The sequence below is a fragment of the Mercenaria mercenaria genome, chromosome 5, assembly GCF_021730395.1.
Source record: "Mercenaria mercenaria strain notata chromosome 5, MADL_Memer_1, whole genome shotgun sequence".
Taxonomy (NCBI): Eukaryota; Metazoa; Mollusca; class Bivalvia; order Venerida; family Veneridae; genus Mercenaria; species Mercenaria mercenaria.
Genome location: NC_069365.1, coordinates 95,017,026 through 95,040,168, shown reverse-complemented (window position 1 = coordinate 95,040,168; position 23,143 = coordinate 95,017,026). Strand labels below are relative to the sequence as shown.

The 23,143-nt window shown below is 35.6% G+C and overlaps 1 protein-coding gene across 1 annotated transcript; it reads right to left on the bottom strand.

The window, feature by feature from the left end:
• Nucleotides 1-730: 730 nt before the first annotated feature.
• Nucleotides 731-22,792, bottom strand: LOC123558026 (myotubularin-related protein 2-like). The gene is made up of 16 exons (XM_045349897.2): nucleotides 22,418-22,792; nucleotides 18,340-18,421; nucleotides 17,375-17,469; nucleotides 16,465-16,575; nucleotides 16,130-16,231; nucleotides 14,884-14,967; nucleotides 12,892-12,966; nucleotides 11,998-12,072; nucleotides 11,373-11,561; nucleotides 10,856-10,947; nucleotides 10,118-10,211; nucleotides 8,956-9,162; nucleotides 6,599-6,691; nucleotides 2,767-2,883; nucleotides 1,823-2,002; nucleotides 731-1,529 (listed from the first exon to the last, which is right to left on the bottom strand). The coding sequence occupies exons 1-16, from the start codon at nucleotides 22,775-22,777 to the stop codon at nucleotides 1,377-1,379; spliced, it is 2,109 nt and encodes a 702-aa protein (XP_045205832.2). The 5' UTR covers nucleotides 22,778-22,792; the 3' UTR covers nucleotides 731-1,376.
• Nucleotides 22,793-23,143: the final 351 nt, after the last annotated feature.

The following is a 23,143-nucleotide window of genomic DNA, read 5'->3' as shown; positions in this document are numbered from 1 at the left end:
GAACCCATAATGGAATCTGGCCAGTTCAAGAAAGGAACCAAGATCTTATGGTGATACAAGTTGTGTGCAAGTTTGGTTAAAATCAAATCATAAATGAAGCTGCTATTGTGCAGACAAGGTCAAAATAGCTAATTTTGGCCCTTTCAGGGGCCATAACTCTGGAACCCATAAGGGAATCTGGCCAGTTCAAGAAAGGAACCAAGACCTTATGGTGATACAAGTTGTGTGTCAGTTTGGTAAAAATCAAATCCTAAATAAAGCTGCTATTGTGCAGACAAGGTCAAAATAGCTAATTTTGGCCCTTTCAGGGGCCATAACTCTGGAACCCATAATGGGATCTGGCCAGTTCAAGAAAGGAACCGAGATCTTATGGTGATACAAGTTGTGTGCAAGTTTGGTTAAAATAAAATCATAAATGAAACCACTATCGTGCAGACAAGAAATTGTTGACGGACGCACGCACGGACTGACGACGGACGAAGGGTGATCACAAAAGCTCACCTTGTCACTATGTGACCGGTGAGCTAATAAAAGATATAATATACTTTGGATGCATCATCGATGGGGTACAAAGTTATAAAACTCTGCTTGCAGACCAGTCTGAAAACTCCAGCATTTCAATGGCTGTTCTTAGCATGACAGCAAAACTGACCATTGACAATGTTCCATTCCAAGACTGGTCTCAGAACATAGAATCATTACCTCAGAATACACATAACAACAGATATAGTCTTAGTAACTAACTGCAACAGTCTTCCCCACTGCCATATTTTACTTATCACTGCATACAATTTATAGACAGAAACAGGGAAATTTCAAAACATATATTAAATATTCATTAACAACTATTTTTGAAATGCACAACAAGTAACTTTTTATATCTTTAGTATTCATTAAACTCTTTGTCAATACACTTGTCATGTTATCATACTGTGTTAGCTATTCAATTTCCATCTCAAACAGTATTTGAAGGTCATTGGTTCAATTCTGAAACTGTGAAATTAGGCCACCAAATGTGTGACTATTGTGTAAGTCTCTCATCATGTTAGGGGTACAAAGTCATGTTAGTTCCTCATGAAGCCATGTAACATAGTCAGCAGAACACCATATACTGCCTGGTCCCCAGCTTTAGTCAATGTGCAATCATTCCAAGTCACTGGAATTTCTGGTTTTAATAAATGTGTCACCCACAATATCAATGGTTTAACAATATGACAAATGCATATATTTAATGTAAATTGAACTAGCATTTAATGGTTTTAAATCCAATTTCTCCATCACTTTCCTGAATGCCACTTTTCTTTGTGATGCCTGCAAGTCTTGTACAAATACAGGATTCTTAAGTAGAATGGTTTCCTTCTACCATTCTGCGTATACTATACATTGACTGGTGATGACATTCTAGGTGGAGAACTCTGTAATATTCCTCGGGAATTTTTTATCTCTAATTCTTTCTGCAGTTCTTCAACTTTCTGTTGTAGTTGTGCCCTCAATACTAGAAGTTCTCGATTTCTCAAATGAATTGGTTCCTGGTTTGAACAAAAACAAAGATATCACTTAACCAAATCTACAGAAGTTTTAAACAAGGTGTCTCTTTTTGATATATTCAACACAAACACAAAATTATCTTCCTAAACAAAATTAGTTTTGTTACATTAATTATTTCCAAGTGACAAATTTCTAATTTATTAAGACATTACAACCTAACTTGCTTATTTCGCTTCATAATGATAAAAAAGTGTGTTTGGTAGGACAGTCTGAGGACTTATGGCTACACCAGGTCATTAATACAAAAGCTTACTAAATACAACAAAATAAATACCTGAGGTCTCATTCTGGGATTCCATCTACAATAATATCCTGTCCATATCTCAATACGTCTCAGACTGGCCACTGGGAACAGTACATGTTTATGTAAGTACTCTGCATATAGTGGATTCATAAATTCATCTATCTGGCAGTTGGTGAATGACCACAGAGACTGTGTGTTCTCCTTCACTTTCTGAAATTATGATTTTAAAATAAAGCTGTTAACTTTATATCTATGTACTATTAATTTTTTTCATTTGTCAATGAGTCAATTTCATGCTTTGAGTCAATTTTTTCCTTTGAGTCATGATTTTTGTAAATGTATAAGTTTTATTCTCCATCAACTATGAGCATAAACATTACATAATTATACCTATAAAACAAAACCCTGTAATATGATTGAAAATGTTTAGAGTTTGTTGAAGCCTATGCAAGCTAGGAAGATAGTAGTCATTTTAATTCATTAATCTGTCAATAATGCTTGATTGACACAATATTCTCTAAACTAACATGAAATACATGATTGCATAAATAATAATCTTTATCATATACCACTGAAGCAAGAAGGTTGTGAACAAGTGTTCCTTTCATACATAGGAAGGTCTATTGTAAACAAGCATTCCGTTGGTATGCACTGACACAACTGTAGGTCATATGATGATTTTCCAACTTTGAAGGTGGAGGAAGACGTGCCCCTCCTTGCATTATTTCATCATGGGCGGGCACCTGGGTAGAACCAGATCTTCCGTAAGCCAGCTGGATGGCTTCTTCAGATGAAAAATTCAACGCCCTGAACAAGCTTCGAACCTACATTGGTGAGGGGCAAGTGATTCATAGTTAGTGATCCCTCAGTAACCACACAGCCACAGATGCCAGGTTCATTTTGAATGAGCATTCCTTTGGTAAAAAAGGCAGTTTGGTTTAAAGGGATTCCAGTTTACGTGACAAGAAACTTACCAGTTCTTTTAGTCTCTGTGCCTCAGAATTGCACAAGAATGTTCCAAATAAACAGCTGTATAAATGATCAAGGATTGTGATCAGGAAATGCTCGTTGAACTCAAATGCATTCGGAAACTGTAAGAGAAAAATATTGTGTAGAAGCAGACATTTTTAATAACATACTACTGGTATTGTTTCCAATAGGATACACTCATCTTTACTTCTAATCATTATGCGTAAGTCACAGAGTGAGAAATATGTGCAGTCTGTCCATGGCATGGATCTGTACACCTCCCTTACAGGGTGGGTGCCCAACTGAAAGAGGTAACTGGCTGCACATATTCTCCTATTAAAAGTAAGCTACTTCTGTACTACAACATAACAAGAGGGCCATGATGGCCCTATATCGCTCACCTGTTATCATTGCACTTGAGGACAAGAAGGTCCTCAGAAAAAATATCTAAGTCCAAAGGACAGTAACAACAAAGGGAAAAAATTTAACCAAAAAGAAAAAAAAAATTCTTACAAGGTACAGATATGTCAAAATACACCTAAAAATTGGAGGTACCATCCATATTGTACTACTTAAAAGTGGTCTCGGTTTTTCCCTACGGCCAATAATAAAAAAGTTACTAAAAATAAGCTATTTACAGTAACGTAAAAGGGAAGTACTTAAAAAATTTTTTATTGTAAGTGAACAAAAGAAGGATCTGCCAAATAAATCTGTTGACATAAATGAAATTTCAGATCAGTATCTTCATTAGTTATGGAGATATACCCATTTTAATTTGAAATAAAGGGAGGTAATTTGACATAAAATCAGTCCATAGTTATCTACCCTGATTGGCTCAGTCCAATTAATGACAATAATGAAATTTCAAATAAGTCCTATAAGTACTTACTGATATAAATCCATTTTGATTACAATCAGGGGAGGTAATCAGATATAAAATAACTCTGGAACCTACGACTGGATCTGATTTGTCATGGAATCCAAGATTTATTGTTGTTGAAGATATTTTGGAAGTTTGTATCAAATAAAACCATAAATGAAGTCTCTATATGGCTGCAAAAGCCAAAATAGCTAATTTTGGACCTTTAAGGGGCCATAACTCTGGAACCCATGATGGAATCTGGCCAGTTCAAGAAAGGAACCAAGATCTTGTGGTGATACAAGTTGTATGCAAGTTTGGTTAAAATCAAATCATAAATGAAGCTGCTATTGTGCAGACAAGGTCAAAATAGCTAATTTTGGCCCTTTCAGGGGCCATAACTCTGGAACCCATTATGGGATCTGGCCGATTCGATAAAAGAACCAAGATCTTATGGTGACACAAGTTTTGTGCAAGTTTGATTAAATTCAAATAAAAAATGAAGCTGCTATTGTGCAGACAAAGTAAAAATAGCTAATTCTGGCCCTTTCAGGGGCCATCACTCTGGAACCCATAAAGGAATCTCGCCAGTTCAAGAAAGGAATCAAGATCTTATGGTGATACAAGTTGTGTGCAAGTTTGGTTAAAATAAAATCATAAATGAAGCTGCTATTGTGCAGACAAGGTCAAAATAGCTAATTTTGACCTTTCAGGGGCAATAACTCTGGAACCCATAAAGGAATCCGGCCAGTTCAAGAAAGGAACCAAGATCTTATGGTGATACAAGTTGTGTGCAAGTTTGGTTAAAATCAAATCATAAATGAAGCTGCTATTGTGCAGACAAGGTCAAAATAGCTAATTTTGGCCCTTTCATGGGCCATAACTCTGGAACCCATAATGGGATCTGGCTGGTTCAAGAAAGGAACCAAGATCTTATGGTGACACAAGTTTTGTGTAAGTTTGATTAAATTCAAATCATAAATGAAGCTGCTATTGTGCAGACAAGGTCAAAATAGCTAATTTTGGCCCTTTCAGGGGCCATAACTCTGGAACCCATAATGGGATCTAGCCAGTTCAAGAAAGGAACCGAGATCTTATGGTGATACAAGTTGTGTGCAAGTTTGGTCAAAATAAAATCATAAACGAAACCACTATCGTGCAGACAAGAAATTGTTGACGGACGGACGGACGCACGCACGGACGACGGACGAAGGGTGATCACAAAAGCTCACCTTGTCACTATGTGACAGGTGAGCTAAAAATAGTAGGGATGGGAACGAATATTCGAATATTCGAATATTCGAAAATCGGACGAATATTCGAATATGAAAATCAAATTCGAATATTCGTAAATTATTGTATTTTTTTTTAAAAATAAGTATCATTGATTTTGGGCAATATGAGCATGCTAATTCTACAGAATAAAACCATGTCATGTTTGTTTATCGCGTATCGAAAGATGCCCAATTAACAAGAAAATAGCAATGCATAATTGGCAGGGGCCATCGTTACGGATTAACAGTTTGCAACAGGCGTCAATGTGTCAGATGCATGTCAAAAGATGTCCAATTAACAAGAAAATTGCAATGCATAATTACCTGGGATCATCGCTACGGATTAACAGTTTGTTTTAGGCGTAAATGTGATATCTTTTTATCTTTTGTTCATTTTTATTGGCGCCTGTTTTATGTAACAAGTTGTAGAATTTTTTTTTTCGAAAACAATACCAAACATGTAGATATTGTCGATCTTTTCACAATATTTTGTACGACGTTTTAGACCATCCGCAGAATCGGTTTTCATCCGCAATCGGCCGTATTCGAATTAAATTTTGAAGTACTTTATATCAAAATCAAGAAATAACATATGATTGGTGCATAAGTTCATGCTGAAGGAAGTTTAAGTCTGCCTTATTTGCTTTTTACACGACGATTTTTACACGCCGATTGAAAATTTTCAAAATGGCGGCGGTAATACAACAGCGCGTCACGTGTTTAACTGGGACGACCTGCTATTTTTAGATAAAATTGCGACGGTCTAAATTATAATCGTTTTGATTTTTTTGTATCATTTTGAAGCTAAAACACTGAATTAGTTAAATATGTTCATGATTATACTGACAGAATCGTGAAATAAAACGCTAGGATCGGCGGGTTTTGCTAGCCTAAGGTAGGATCGGGTTACCTGAATCAAACATTTTTTGGCCTTATTACGTACGATGATCCACGCTTTAAACAAATGAATACGTTTTGTATATGCCAATCACTTAATAAGTATGTAAGGCTTCCATTAAAACAAACCGAATATTCGAATATATTCGAATATGGCTAACCGAATATTCGAATATTGATTTCAGTATTCGTTCCCATCCCTAAAAAATAGACAAATAAAACTTAATGATATATGAGCCATGCCATGGGAAAACCAACATAATGGCTTTGCGACCAGCATGGATCCAGACCAACCTGCGCATCCACGCAGTCTGGTCAGGATCCATGCTGTTCGCTAACAGTTTCTCCAATTCCAATAGGCTTTAAAAGCGAACAGCATGGATCCTGACCAGACTGCGCGGATGCGCAGGCTGGTCTGGATCCATGCTGGTCGCAAAGCCACTATGTTGGTTTTCTCATGGCACGGCTCAATTATATGGAAAACTAAATTCAATTGTAAACACAGACAGGTTGTGATACTTGATACTTGGAAGTGCAGTAAATCCCCAATACAAAATGTACACACTAGATCATACTAATTTAAGCTTTAAGTTTACCTGAATTACCCTGACAAGTCCATTTCCTGAATAGAGAACAGTACCAATGTAATATTGGATAGTGCAGTCGTGACCAAAATATGGCTCAAACCCATGACCTTTTGGTTGATTGACAAACACTCTAACCACTGCTCTCCTACAGAATATATTTAGTTGATTTTGTCTGCTATAAAGTTACAGATTCTTAAGTGGAGAAATATTTGATACCTACCTGTTTTGTCATCTGCCAGACACAGTCTATAAACTGTAAGAAGACAGGAGACCTATCAGCATCAGAGTGTTTGTCTTCACCATGTCCAACTCTCTGCAATATATTCCATCACATTGCATAATAAAAATCATTTTAACAGCTTAACAAAAACTAAATATTATACTATCAGTCAAAGACTCTTTTTGTAGCCTTCCAAAGTTAAAACTCAGTAACAATGAAACAATCAACTTCCTGTTCAGTTACGATCATAGTCCTGTCTTTGTTTGAATGTAAGCTTATTTTATAGTTGTCAGTGGTAACTCATATGATCAACTTTTACAGAAGACTGTTGGTAATATAAATGGGAGGATATAGTACGGGACTCTTATTCCAACATTAGTAATTTTAAGTTGGAGGAGCAGGAGCTTGAACTCATAACCCTTAGTTCCATAGTCAGACAGTGTTACTATCTCTGCTGGTCCTGTCACAGTCCAGTAAATACTTAGAATTAGAATTACTCATATGATCATAGGACTGACTGAAAACCAGTCTGAATGAAACCTTGCCATTGGTCAATTTACAGATTATGTTCGGAGTCAATTAAACACTACATCTCCAAACTGTTTTTCTACTAGCTATATAACATGGTACCTAGTTTCTTGTTAGTTCAGATAGAGAAATGCATATTTTTAAAACCATGTGTAAGTGTAAACATGCCCTGATGAAAAACAAGATGGCCATAGGTCGCTCACCTGAGTAACACACCATAAAAGTGTAAACATGTTTGACCTAGTGATTTCATGGAGACAAATATTCTGACCAATTTTCAAGATTTTCCTTTGATCTGGCCTACTGACCTTGTTTTTGACCCCACATGACCCAGTTTCAAACCTGACCTAGAGATCAAGACAAACATTCTGACCAAGATTCATAAAGTTTGAGTAACAACTGTGGCCTCTAGAGTGTTAACAAGATTTTCCTTTGATTTGACCAGGTGACCCAGTTTTTGACCAAACATGGCCCAGATTCGAACTTGACCTGGAGATCATAAAGACCAAACATTCTGACCAAGTTTCATAAAGATTGAGTCACAACTGTGACCTCAAGGGTGTTCACAAGCTTTTCCTTTGATTTGACCTGGTGGCCTAGTTTTTGACTCTACATGCCTCAGATTCAAACTTTACCAAGAGTTCACCAAGACAAACATTCTGACTAAGTTTCATAAAGACTGAGTCACAACTGTGGCCTCTAATAGTGTTCACAAGCTTTTCCTTTGATCTGGCCTACTGACCTAGTTTTTGACCCCACATAAACAAGTTTCAAAATTGACCTAGACATCATGAAGAAAAACATTCTGACCAATTCTCATGAGTTTCAAACTTAAATTGTGGTCTCTAGAGTGTTTACCTGGCCTACTTACCTAGTTTTTGACCCACATGATCCAGACTTAACCTTGACCTAGAGATCATCAAGACAAACATTCTGACCAAGTTTCATAAAGATTGAGTCAAAACTGTGGCCTCTAGAGTGTTCACAAGCTTTTCCTATGATTTGACTGGGTGACCTAGTTTTTGACCCCACATGACCCAGATTCAAATTTGACCTAGAGGTCATCAAGAAAAACATTCTGACCAAGTTTCATAAAGATCGAGTCACAACTGTGGCTTCTACAGTGTTCACAAGCTTTTCCTTTGATCTGGCCTACTGTCCTAGTTTTTGACCCCACATGACCCAATTTCGAACTTACCCTAGAGATCATCAAGACAAACAATCTGACCAAGTTTCATAAATATTGGGTCACAACTGTGGCCTCTAGAGTGTTCACAAGGCAAATGTTGACAGACACCGACGGACGCCAGACAATGACCGGTCACAATACCTCACCTTGAGGTGAGCAAAAAATTACGTACAATGGTAGTCAGTACATATATTAGACAAATTACATAAATTCTCGAGTCAGCTGTTTATCTAAGGTCACTTATTTTTGTCACAAGCTATTGTTAAAACTGTAAACATAGAATAGAATTTTTCTGAGTTTATACAGGTAAAAAACAACAACATTGGGACTTCTTGCAATATGTACTTGCATGCAAAACTTTAACCAAAGTGTGATGCCAACGCCAGGGTGAGTAGAATAGCTAGACTATTCTTTGAATAGTTGAACTAAAAATAACAATTAATTCATAAATAAAGAATTCTTAGAAAAAAGATTTATCTTTCAAAATAATAGTGTAGCCATTATAAATTATCTTCCCTCCCTCACCCTTCCTAATTTAAATAAAGCTTTGCATGAAAACCTACCAATGAATTTATAATGGCCTAAATAGAACTACCAGACAAATAAATACCACTACTTATTCCTGACAAAGTAAACAAACCTGTGCAAATTTATGGCCAAAGCTAAGCCATTCTTTCTCTATAAGAACTTCAAATCCTTTGATGGTTCTGTAGTAGGGATCTAACATGATCATTGCAAGTGCTGTCAGCTGGGCCGTCCTGTCCCAACCATCACTACAATGTACCAGGACAGAGGTCTTGTTGTTCTCAACTTTGTCTGCAACTTTCACAGCTCCAGCCAGGATTTGCTGCAAACATTTAAAAAGCATTATTGTTTCATCAGTTCTTAATTGTGTGTGAAAGCTTCCCTTCATTCCACTCAGGTAAATTGTAACTTCTTGACTGACAGCCATGTGCTCTATCTAATAAGCTAACTCCTTCCTGAGAGATGGCAGTCTGAATTTTATTATAGTATGTTTGTATAACTTACAGACAAATGAACCTAAAAGCTTAGTGAAATCAGGTCCAATCCGGGCTCTGTTTTAGAAGTATGTGCAACATCTGACTGAGAGATGTTGTCAACAACAATTTGATGCTTCAAAAAATTGTTTTACCTATATAGAAAACAGGTGACACACTACTTCTATTACGTAGAAGGTTGGTATTAAATCCGAACCATGTCAATTTGAGGATACATGTAACAGTTTCATGATATAAGGAAATATAGCTTGGAAGTAAGGAGTAACTGAATATTAATTCCTAATGAAGGACATTTTGCATACGGAAATGTTTTGCGAAAAATGTAAAGCTGGTATCATAATAAAAAGTATGAAATCAGTGTATCTAAAGAAGCTATTTTTTTGTTGTAACACAATCATGCAACTGGTCAACAATTTCGATAAAAAAAAAAAATTCTTGCCTGACAAGATGTGAAAACTCGGCTCAAATTAAATATGATCAATTAAGGTCTGCTAATCAGTTAGGCTTTTGTTCTTTTCAACAAAATAATAATAACACTCAATATGAATGTGAAGCAAAATGGTCATATAACCTGACATATTTAATTGAAAATGTGTTAAAATGACAAAGGTTCTACGCATGACGTCCAAGCTGAAGATTATCTGACTTTACCTTATGCATGGTTTTAATTTTGCAAATATTTTCGCAAAGGTTTCCACAATTTTCAAATTAACCACTTATACAGTAGTAATATATGATATAGTAATATATCACACTCATTTCTATACAGATCATTTATCCTACCTTGATATGGTCCAACCAGTGTGTAGATTCAATGTTACTCAACCATTTTGAATCATCAATTGTCGGGAATACTACATCTTTCAATTTTCTTAAGCTGCAAACATTGGAAAATTACAATTAACACAATGCAATGTTTCTCAAAGAAAACTATTCTGCTACTATTCTCTTTCAGTATGTATAGTGTGTTTCTGATGGATTTGTTTGTTTGTTTATTTTGGGTTTAATGTCATTTTTCAACAGTATTTCAGTTACGTAACAGTGGGCAGTTCACCTAACCAGTGTTTCTGGATTTTGTACCAGTACAAACCTGTTCCCGGCAAGTAACTGCCAACTTCCACACATGAATCAGAGGTGAAGGACGAATGATTTCAGACACAATGTCTTTTATCAAATTGTCATGGAGAACATATGCCCCAACCAGGGATCAAACTCACGACCCCGCAATCCATAGATCTGTGCTCTCCCTATTGAGCTAAGCAGGCTGGTGTTTCTGATGGAAGACAACTATGTATTAACAGTACATCAAGGGAGGCAAGTATGATATGTTTCTCTTACCATGTTTATTTTGTACATCAAAATTTAATGAGAAAAAACATTAAACCTTTTCTTAATATCTTGAGTATCAAGGAGACAATCTTCTCATAATATATATAGTTTACTGCATATATCAAGGGAGACAATTAATTCACATTCTGCTATCATGTATAGTGTGTATATCAAGGGAGACAATTTATTTACCTTTCTCTCATCACATGTATATTGTGTATATCAAGGAAGACAACTTCGGCTCCATTATAAGCATCCTCACTTTCAAACCCACCTCCTCGTGCCTGCAGATAGGTTAAATGACATACTGCATAACAATATAGGTCTAATGAATATTTCTTTATCTTTAAATTGATTATTAAGTCACACCAACATGATTTAAGGTCATAAGACAATTTTCCAGTTTTTAAAGAAGACCCCAGTTGCCCACAAGGCATTATTTCAGACACAGTCCGGCACGTTAGTAGAAACACTTAAACTGAATGGCTTCCTTACAAGAGAATTCTTAATCCCAAGCAAAGGTTCGAACCCATAGCGCTGAGGGGCAAGTGATTATATGCTAATGACTTTAGTCACTTGACCACCAAGGCCCAATTCTGTAACCACTCTGCCAAAGAGGCCCCCATGCATTGTATGACTGGTTTATACAAGATTATAATACTGTAAATATTGAGTTTCTCACTATAACAAACCCAAATTTTGAGCATACCTTATTTGCCACTGCGTTCATACTTGGTCTTGCATCCATGATATATAATTTGTTAGAATGAGCGTTGGCGTCCATGATCATCTGAACGAATGTTTCGTCATCTTTGTTTCGTTTCCCGGCCACACCTATCAGTGGTTGACTTGAACGTGTGATTGTTGCCTGACTTTTGGGATGAATCCATGATAAAACCTTTTAAATAATCATTGATGGAGAGATAAGTAAGATTTTATAGCAAATCATCAATTTTCTGCTATGTACAGTGAACTGGTACAAAAGAGAATGAGGCAATGTCTGTTACTACTTGCTAATGCTAGAATATTAAGTTTAACTTATATTCCAGTTTTTCATTTCTCCTGGCTAATTTGTTTATTATGCAGAGAAACGTGTATACTGGCAGCAACAGATCCTGTTTAAAGTTATCTCCTATAGTAAACTGTATCAAACAGTAAAAGAAACCCACCAAAATGGGTACCAGAGATCTAGTTCTTTAATTTACAGTTTTAGATGTGGGAGATGTATTGTAGATGATTATAATTATTAAGACATATTTGTGCAACTCTTAGTCAAATATTTTATCTTTAGATAATAATCTTATATGTATGTAAGTAACAATATATATACATACTGGCATTCTGCCTCTGGATCTGAAGATCAACACTTGCTTGAGAAACTCGTCTGTGGCTTGTTTTGGCACTGCAAACTGTAAAAGAAACAAACCATTAGCTAGAAACAGTGTATATAATATACAGTGCAACCCCTCCTGTGTAGACACCAATAACTTACATAGGCTTATGTTGTACTTGTTTGCTATCTGGCCACTTTTAAATAAATCTTGTCCTTTTATATTTCATCTGAGGCCCCACAAGTAAGCCTGTTTATCATCCCTATAACTGATATGATTGGGGTCGGTAACCAGCTGCCTATGAATCTTCTAAATTATATATTATCATAATATTACATACCTGTTTCTATTCCCTGTTAAGTTACACTGGTACCGGAAACGTCAATATTTTTCCGTACACTGACGCCTGAATTTCATATCGGGTGCGTGACGTAATTCAGTGTGTTGCACTATTTTTTCTATTTAGTTCAGTATTGTCAGTCCTATTCAGGCTATTGAACAAATTCATGATATTTACATAATATTTATACATGTAGATGCGTATGTAATAAAAAGGTTATTATCTTTGCATCGGGAAATATGCACTCCTTCTTCAGTGGAAGAATATTGCGCTCCTAAAGTCGCGCAATATTTCCACTGAAGAACTCGTGCATATTTCCCAATACAAAGCTAATAACCTATAAATATCATTTAATATAATTTTTTCAAAATATTTATACAAATACATACATACTGGCAATATTTTGTTAACATGTAATTTCGATGATTTGTGAGGTATTATGGAGACTGATTCACTTGTTAAAGACCAAAATAACATTGTGAAATATCTTCTTACTTCATTTCCTGATATTTCTTAGATTTTCTAATATCTATATTATAATGAAAATACATACGTACCAGACTAGGGTAGGTATCTATAACATCATATTTTTCATTCATTCTACTGATCCGCCAGTTGTCATTTGGTACACCCTGTCAATTATATTTCAAATATTCTACAGGAATACATTAACCTTTAGCCTGCTGGCGGCATGTGATTCTGCCTTTGCAACCAATGCAGACCAAGATTAACCTGCACATGCGTGCACGCTGATCATGGTCTGCACTGTTCGCTAAATTTCCAGTGAACGCCCCATTGATAAAGAAGTTATACTGCCAAAATTGAATGATGGACCAGTCCATTTTAAAAATTTGGCAGGGTAAAGGTTAAGAAAATGCCACTTTAATGATAACCAGCATTTTCCATGTGATTCAGTTCCCTTCATATGCAATTTCGGCACTGTTTGGTCATTACAGAAATTTTTTCATAAAAAGCAGAGAATTTCGAAATCTCAAACAGAGAATACATAAACAAATGGAAATTGCCGACGGTCTGACATTATGGGGTCACTAACTGCCGACGGTCTGACATTATGGAGTCACTAACTGCCGACGGTCTGACATTATGGGGCCACTAACTGCCGACAGTCTGACATTATGGGGCCACTAACTGCCAACGGTCTGACATTATGGGGTCACTAACTGTCGATAGTCGGATATTATGTGGCCACTAACAAATTATTGAACCCTTACCCTTCTAAATTTCTATAATGAACTTGTCCATCTTTCAATTTCGACAGCACCATTAACTGTTAAAAAGGGTGTTTACCAAAAAGATACTGACTGAATGGCAAACAGTGCAGATCTTGATAAAACTGTACAGGTGTGCAGGCTGATCATGATCTACACTGGCCGCAAAGGCAGAATCCATCATGTCCAGCATGATAAGGGTTAAAATTACAAACTTGCAACTAAAATACATGTATGACTCTACAAAGTAGATCTGATAATACTATTATGATAGTGTTGCCTTTAAGAAAATACTAACCACTAAAAAGCAGATCCCAAATTTTTTTAGTTTTTTTTTTTAAAAAGTACAATTATTATAATTTATTTTATACTCTTCTGTGAAATACTGAAATTTATCAGTAAAATAAAATTGATATTTTCACTGTTTCAAAAAGTGAAAATATCATTTTTAATTTTCACTGGTACAGAACTACATTTGAATGCGAAATGATATGAATTATAAATTATAGGAAATTCCTTGCAAAATATTCTTCAGTAAAGGTAAAGATGTATAAACATAATAAAAGGATCATAAATATTTGCAGTTTATCATAATAAAACGTCAAAAAAGTCAGAAAACGTAACAGAACTATTTATAGTTTTTCTACAAAGACATCCTGACGTCACGACACTATCACATTATGATGCGATGCACGTGATGTTGCGCGGGCAAACTGAATATAATTTGGTTAAAACCATTAAAAATGCATAAAATAAATAGAAAATTTGTTTGTTTCAGTGTAAGATTGAAATATATTTCACTCGTGAACAACATAATTTACATTTTCACTCGTGGCTGTGCCACTTGTGAAAATATTGCATTATAGTATTTCGATCTTACACTAAAACAAACAAATATCCTCTATACAATCACGTAGCCAATAAATTTGCACTTTACTTAAATCATAAGGTTTGGTATCTACAACACATTTACAAGCCTGTCTATGTAAAACAGGATTTTCCCATACCGAGGGACAGTGTAAAATGAGGAACCAAGCGTTAGCCATGCTTCTTATCCATACTGTCCTGAGGGTGGGAAAAACACCTATCCTATAAAGGCAAACATGTCGAATTATTTTTCTTGCCTATCACAGTAAGAGATACTGTACATTGTGTTTCCAACTATTTCCTGTCATGCTGTACACATTCTACATTGAAATATTTTGGAAATTAAGTTCAGCTGGTATTTAAGACCAACAAAGAATTTACTACATGTATGAATACATACTGAACATATAATAACATTCTGAAATAAAATTTCAAAAAAAAAAAATTTCATACTTGTCTCCTGAATTCTGCCTCATGATCATACACTGTCCAGCCATTTACACCATAGTCCTCTTTGAAGTCAAAGGCAAATAATTGCTACAAATGAAAACAACACAATTATAATGATAATGAGGAAATTAATTCAGTTTCATACAATGAGTCAATCAATTACATGTAAAATAGCTAATAAATATCTTATTTCCTTCTAACTTTAAGCCATGAAGACAAGAAACAATACAAATTGAAAATGTCATCCTTGAAAATGTTTTTGTAAACAATACTACAGTTGGATGGGAGGCATAAATTAAAATAGCAAAAATCATTACTCACTTTGTTATCATAGGATTTTTTTATTGGAATTAAGAAGATTAAAATTAATTAGTTAGTGGGAACTTTTCTGATTTTTGCTAAATAAAAATTGATTTTAGCATGTTTTGCAAGTATCTAAATATAAAAGCATGAAACTGGTGTGAGCACATGTATGCATATTGTTTTAAACACTATGGTTTGACACTTAACGTTATTGGACCAGTCTAAAATCTCTCTCACACAAGCTTTTTGTAAACATTTGCCTCCTAGCATGTTTACAACAGGTAACTGTTTGCTGAGTTTGTTAATACGTGGTAAGTTATGCCTCTGGCAAGTATCTCTCGATAAACAAATATGATTTATTGACAACTGTCAGAATTCATGTTCCAATGATTAGATTATTGACTACCAGACTAATAGACATCAAGTTTCAAAGTTGCCGGTAGGGCACCCCCTGAAAGAAATTCAGTTGCTTGACAGAATTTTCAGGTAGCTCCTTATTTCTGGACATGGGATTTCTGAAATCCTGTAACACAATCACCTGTCTTTTAAAATGATGTTTCTACAAGACAGGTTCCCTTAACCTGCTGATGGCAAGTGATTTTGCCTTTGCGACCAGTGCAAGATCTTGGTCTGCACTGATCGCTATTCAGTCAGTAAATTTTCAGTGAACACCTCTTTGAATAATAAGAGGTACTGCCCAAGATGAATGATAGACCAGTCCATTTTAGAAATTTATCAGGGTAAAGATTAACTACTTACGCAGTATTTTGCAGACACTTTTACAAATACCTTTGATCAATGGTAATGACTAATTTACCAGATGAAGCAACACATTAAGTCTGATCTTTTATGAGAAAGACCTTGTCTAAAATAGGTCAGTAAATAAGCTGTCTTAGAGAACACCAATTATAGTTTGAAAATAAAGAAACTTTTTTTCACTCTATACCTGTTTGTTTGATAGTGGGAAAGCATTCTGTAAGATTTTCTCATAAACAAGACGTCTTGAATGGTTCTCCTGGCGATGTGCAAACCTCAAATTTCTCATATCCTGCAACAAATATATTAATCATAAAAAATTCATGTTTCTTTCCAAACCTCAAATTTCTAATAACTTTATCTTACCTAATCTAACCCTGCCAATTAATAAAAACTGTAACCTTATTTTAGCACAATATCATGTTTTAGTAAATGATCTTTGCCTACATTTAATATGGCAAATATTTTCTTGAACTAATTTTGTAATAATCATAATGCAATAAACATATCACAATTTCTAGGCACCTTGCAAGTGAGATCAATACAGTAAGAGTTTTCTCCCCTACTTGAGACACCACCAATCTTTTCAACACGACTGATCACACCCAGAGGAACATCTAAGGCAAATGGGCACTCCTGTAAATAAACCAATACAATAATGTTTAAATTATACAAAGGTTTTATTTCTTTAGTTAAATCTGATAAACTTAATTGAGGAAATTAAAAATATCAAAGTAAACAAAAATCCACAGACAACTAATGAGCTGAAAATTGGGCCAACTCTTCAAACTAAGAAATTTATTCACAGATTTTCCCGTGAAATAGTTGTTTCAATAAAACCAAGGAAACTTTATGCCCATTTATTTTGACTTCACAATACTTTACAGGAAAATGCATATTTACAGAATTACAGTAAAAACTGTACTTATTTACATGTACTGCCAGTTTGTGATAAAAACAGAAGTGGCTTAAACAATATATGACATGGTCTCTAAAAATGGCACATAGAATAAATAATCTAATTGATAGTCCAAAACACAACTCAACAATATTTGATTGTCTTCTTAATTTTAATGATGTATACCAAGATTCTTTGAATGGAAACAGTAGGAGTTAAACACACAAGGTACAATTTTTTTTAATGTAGTTGTAATATTGTAAAGTCCAAAGAAGGAACATAACTGAAGATATGAAAGTACTGATAATAGAAACGTTTGAAATAAATGCTGATGATGTATACCACGTTTCATTAGAAAGAGATGGAAAGTGAAGGAGGAGTTGAGTATACAAGACAGTGTGATGAACAGACAGACAAATGGACTACCAGAAAGCCTGATGAACAATTCAAACAAAACATACCTATCAGGGGCATAAAAATGATATACAATACAATTAAGTCATATATTAATAACAACAAGTTATACAAAATGTTTACCCTATCTGTGCTTTTGAAGTAGAGCTTGTAGTTGGTAATGGTTAAATTTCCTTTAATGAAGTCACTGTACGGACACAGATACGTCACATCCCGCCCTACAAGAAAAGCAAAATTCAGAATAAAATGGCACTGACTGAAACAAGAATGGAGCATACTTTACAGAACTAATCTACATAGTTCATACATATACATGTTTTGCACTTGTCCTATTTAAATATAGGTACTGATACCACAGACTCAAAGTGTTGTTTCAAGACTCTAGGTTCAAGCCCGATTTCTGATTGTTTTTTTCTCACTCAGCTTTCCAATATACTAAGACACCACATTGGAATGTACACAGTTATTTTTCATAATTATGAAAATTGTTTTTAACAAATCAACATGACTTGAAGAATAATCTGGTAGAGGGCCATCCAAGGAAAATTGCTGTCAAATTATTTTGGAACAGAAGCAGTAATATAAACACAGGTATAATTAAGGAGAAGTTTTGCAAAGTTTTTCGTACAGACAAATAGGATAAAACTAGTCCCACCTCATGGCTACCATGTTTTTTAATGAAAAAAAAAATGATGTGAAGGAATTTGGTAGGTGATCACCAAAGGAACAAACCTTCAGTATTATTTCAAAATTAGGTAATTTGTTTCTGGAAAGCATTTTTTAAAAAATGTTTTTGTTTTGGCTGCATGGATGACCAAGATTTGTAGGAATCTGAAAAGGAACTACACAAGGACCATTCCTGTGAACTTAGTATGAAAGGCTGGATGAAATTGGCATAGTGGTTTAGAAGCTAATATTCTTTAAAGATATTCTGAACAACAGACAGATGTAAAGGAAATATGGACATCGGACGGACAGACAGCGAATGATCCTAAAGCTCACCAAGGGCACTTCGTGCTTAGGGGAGCTAAAAATATTTACTAGTATGAGGTTAAAGGTTTTTATAAATTATGAATAGTAAAACTTACATGTTGATTCTTGTTGCTTTTCTCCCTCCATCAGGGGTGGTTCATCAGACTGACTGTTGTGTTTTAAGTTTTCTTTGAAAACCTGTCAAAACAAGAACAACAAGAATGTAACAGAGTAACCGATGTTCCACCCCTCCCACCACATCTCAACCAATCCTGCACCAGGACCACCCCTCCCACCACTTCTCAACCAATCCTGCACCAGGACTACCCCTCCCACCACATTGCAACCAATCCAGCACCAGGACCACCCCTCCCACCCCATCACAACCAATCCAGCACCAGGACCACCCCTCCCACCACATCACAACCAATCCAGCACCAGGACCAAACCTCCCACCACATCACAACCAATCCTGCACCAGGACCACCCCTCCCAAAACTTCTCAACCAATCCTGCACCAGGACCACCCCTCCTACCACATCTCAACCAATCCTGCACCAGGACCACCCCTCCCACCACATCACAACCAATCCAGCACCAGGACCACCCCTCCCACCATATCACAACCAATCCTGCACCAGGACCACCCCTCCCACCACATCGCAATCAATCCAGCACCAGGACCATCCCAAAACAAAACAAATCCTGTAAAAATCTGACCTCGATGTGTGATCTGGTCCTTAAAACTGCAGTCAGTATAATTATAAAATGTGTTGGTCGTAAACATGGTACGTAATCTCACTATCAGAAACATTTGTGTAAAGACTTTAACGATCATCGGGTGTGATAACAGAGTTAGCTAAATTTATATATAAATATATATTTATGTCAGTTGAGTTACAGAGTACATTGTTAATATGTTTTCATTTTTTACCAAAAAAACAACAACATAAAAACAATCAAAATATGCATTCTAACATGACCATATTAATTTCCCTATTAAACTAGAAGGCTGAAACTGTGTGTTATTATTCAACACACAGAGTTTGTATGTCACAATTATTGTAACATTATACTATAGTGTCAACTGTCACTTTTAAAGGAAACCACAAAGAACAGGCAAATATCTGGTGAATTTCTTCCAAGATGTGGACACATGTTGTTTAAAAAGCTCAGTCAGAGCTTATGTTGCACTGTTAAATGTATTGTTGACTTACAATAATACTTATCTTATCTTGTTCTGCCGTGATGCAAGGCATCTGGTATTGGGGTGCAGTGTGAGACGCTGATGGGGTGGGTATGGGAGGGGTGTCCTCTCTGAGGTTGTGGGGAAACTTTTTGCAAATTAAACTGAAATAATTCTAAAAGTCACTAAAATTTCAAAACATTTCATTGTCTTTCAGACTGTAGACATTCCGATCATTTATAAAATTCTGAAGTTCCGTATTCGTAGACAACCCTTTGAGCATGTTGAGGATAGGCTAGGATTACGGAAGTATTCAAGAGGCATCAAATATATGTAAAGACATGCATAAATGATGTCGTTTGTTGACAAAAGAAAATCCCCCAATTAACTTATTGATTTTTGACACTTGGCGATTCTGCAAATTGAAGATACATGTGTCCCTGGTAACGCTCTATCGATTTTCGCCTCTCAAATTTTGCATGAGCATAGAAAGTTGATGAAAAAATCTGGATATTTTCAAAATAATTGAAACACCATCTTGCCATTATTGGCCAAATTAATGGGGCTGCTGCTGCTCAATAGCCACCCCAGTCGCGAAACCTGTTATTTAAATAAAGGCAGTGGCTATGATTACAAAGTCAGAATCGCCAATATTTCAGGACTCTTAATTTCAGAAAGGAAAATTCGGATTTTTTTCTATGTTAGAAGGTCGAGTTGAACACTCGTCTAATGATTTTTAAGAAGCCATGGTAGCAAGTGATATCTTCCAGTTTCTGAACATAATAAGATTTTCAAAGAAATTAACCTGGTCCAGGATACAAATTGAGGCTGTTGTGTTTTTGTTTCCCGATCCACAATTAAAATATTTTATGAAAACTGAGGAATTACAAAATTATCTGATATATTTGCAAAAAGTAACAAATTAAATGTATCTTTTGTACTTATTTAAAATTCGTCAGTCATACAACTGCATGCCACAAACATGTCGATCTTTTTTGTAAAAATCGCAACACATAATGTACACCATAATCAGCGTTAATTTTGGTGAATTCTCGGCAGAGGTCAAACATGCAAGCTGGCAAATGTTTTGATTACTGATTAATCATCAATTGACAATTCACACATTATTACGCAATTATCTTCTCAAAGTGTCAACCAACTTCGACAGTCGAATTGTCAAATACACCGCATAGACTGGTTATCGATTTTATTTACTACCAGCGCCTAGGTAAACACGTGTAACGGGAACCAGTTCTTGGGCTGCTTATATCTCTACGGAAAAAAACAAATGCCGAGGAAAAAACTATTCGCCATTTATTTTCGCCAGTTCGCAAAAATTAGTGCCAAATTCTTAAAATTATTGCAAATAGCGACATTGGCGATCGACAGCGGAGGCCCTGTATATGGGTGCTGATTTGTATAGAGGTGTACTGGTCAGGAACCCAGGCAATCCTTGCGTGTGTCAGTGCTATACACTGGGCACGTTAAAGAACCAGGCTGTCTATTCGAAACGAGCTAGGCTAAGTTAGCCGGATAAGCCTGTATCTGATTTCTGATCTCTCTGTCGTGGGGGCTTTGTCTCACTCTGTCCCTCTGGTCAGATCGCTCTGTGTCTGTACTAGTAGAGGATGAATTATGCGCCCTATGTGGCTGCATTTGAACTATGTAAAGCGCCTTGGGCGCTATATAAATCTGGTAAAATTTAATGTACAACGCCAGTGAATATACTATGTGTAAAATTAGGCGTTTAATCAAATAAAGCAGTTTCAGTTTTCAGTTTTGATTTCGCCCGATTCTATATGATTTCAAAAAAATATATTAAGTATGGTCTTAGAAAGAAAAACGGGTGTTGATTTGGCCCGTTTCTTTAAAATTATACTTACCCAAAATGGCTGGTTGATAACACCAATAATAGGGCAGGCATGAAAAAAAAAGTCGCTATTTTAAGTGAAACAAATAAGTTTACAATAACATTCATGTCCTAACATACATTTGATGCCTCCTAAATACCTCCGTAATCCTACTAGCTAGTCCTATCAATAAGACCTGACATAACATATTTTAACATTTTGACGTCTATCGGTTATGTCAGGTCTTATCGGATCGCCATGTATAACATGTAGTGAGAAGCGAACACACTTCATGTCGCCTCTAATCTTCAAATTATGAACAACATAACCCAATCCGAAGTGAAAGAACACTACTTACACCGAAAATAATCCTTTTTTTCAACTGCACATGTGAATAATTATAAAATAAAAGTTACTTTTCATATATAAATATCGAGTTGTTTCTTTCCACTGTATGTATTGCCGTGTATCCGTATTATGGTGTGCAACATTGCCGGTCTATTCCGAATGTTGTGTAAACACAGTTAATTTTGAGAATCAATTTTAGACGAAATATTTTCCCTCTGGATCAATTGGCAAATAGTTCACGTGGAAAATTGTTTTCGTCTAAGTCGATTCTAAATATATTATAACCTGCTGAATATGCTTGAAAAATGGCGGAATGTGTATTGAAAACTGTACACAATTGACATATATTGGATACGAGGGCTTTTAAAGGTAAATTTAAACGATATATTACTAGAATATGATAAATAACGGTAGACTGGACTGTCTAAACCTGCGTATATTGTATATTTTTCGTGTGGGAAAATGCTACATTCTACTGATTAGGGCTCTTTTAGACGTTACAATGCAGATTGAAAATAAAATGTAAAATAATAAAATAATGAATGTTGAAGGTAAAATGAGCATGTACACGTTTAATATTTTGGACTAGAGCACTGCCTAGCCTATCCTCATAGGGTTGTCTACGAATAAGGAACTTCCGAATCCTAGATCTGGAGGCTAGGATTACAGTACCGTAATCGTAGCCACTGCCTTAAAAAATATATATAATATAAATTGATCCGAAAAAAAGTATGTATCCGAAATTAATTGTACATATTCAAAAATTCCAATAACTAAATTCTTGAAAAATGCAAGTCTGAGACTACTTACTCTCATTTCATGGGCCTGAACATTTTCAGAGGATGAAGAAGCAGAGGAACACAGTGATTTTGACGGAGATCCAGTATCCTTTTCGCTGGACGAGTCGTTCATGGGAAATGATGCAGATTGTTCAGACACAGAGTTGCTAATCGAATCCATACTTGCTGCTTTTTGTCTATGTCCCTGCTGAGTTCTTTGTTGTGTATTGTATGGATCGCTTTTGTGTTTTTTGTCCATATTCTTCGACTTTTTATTGTAAAACCATTTGCAAACTTTTGGTAGTTCTTTCACTTCCGGGTTGAGTGACTTCAATTTGAAGAGTAATGGGTTGTTCCTAATCTCCGTACCAAACCCGTACCGTACATGCATACTGGTTACATTATACAAATTCAATTCATTCCTCTTTTATTTCATAGAAACAATCAAATCTTGAGACCTCATTTTCAGTACAGTCATTCAATCAGTTCCGGCATTCAATTAGTTCCGACACCCTTTCTGAAATTAAGCTTGGCACAGTGTCAGTATGTTCAAAAACTCTATTTTTGCTATTGGGTCATATAAAGTAACCATTTCCTCGCCAAACGAACGCATGTTTACAAAACTTGTATGAAATCTGGGTCATCAAGCACTTGCAGTTCAAAACGAGGTTATGGATGCTGCGTTTTCTTCGATGGAGGTTCTGAGGAGCTTGAAAGTTAATTGGAGAGCGATTTGTTTTATTCTAAAAACATAAAT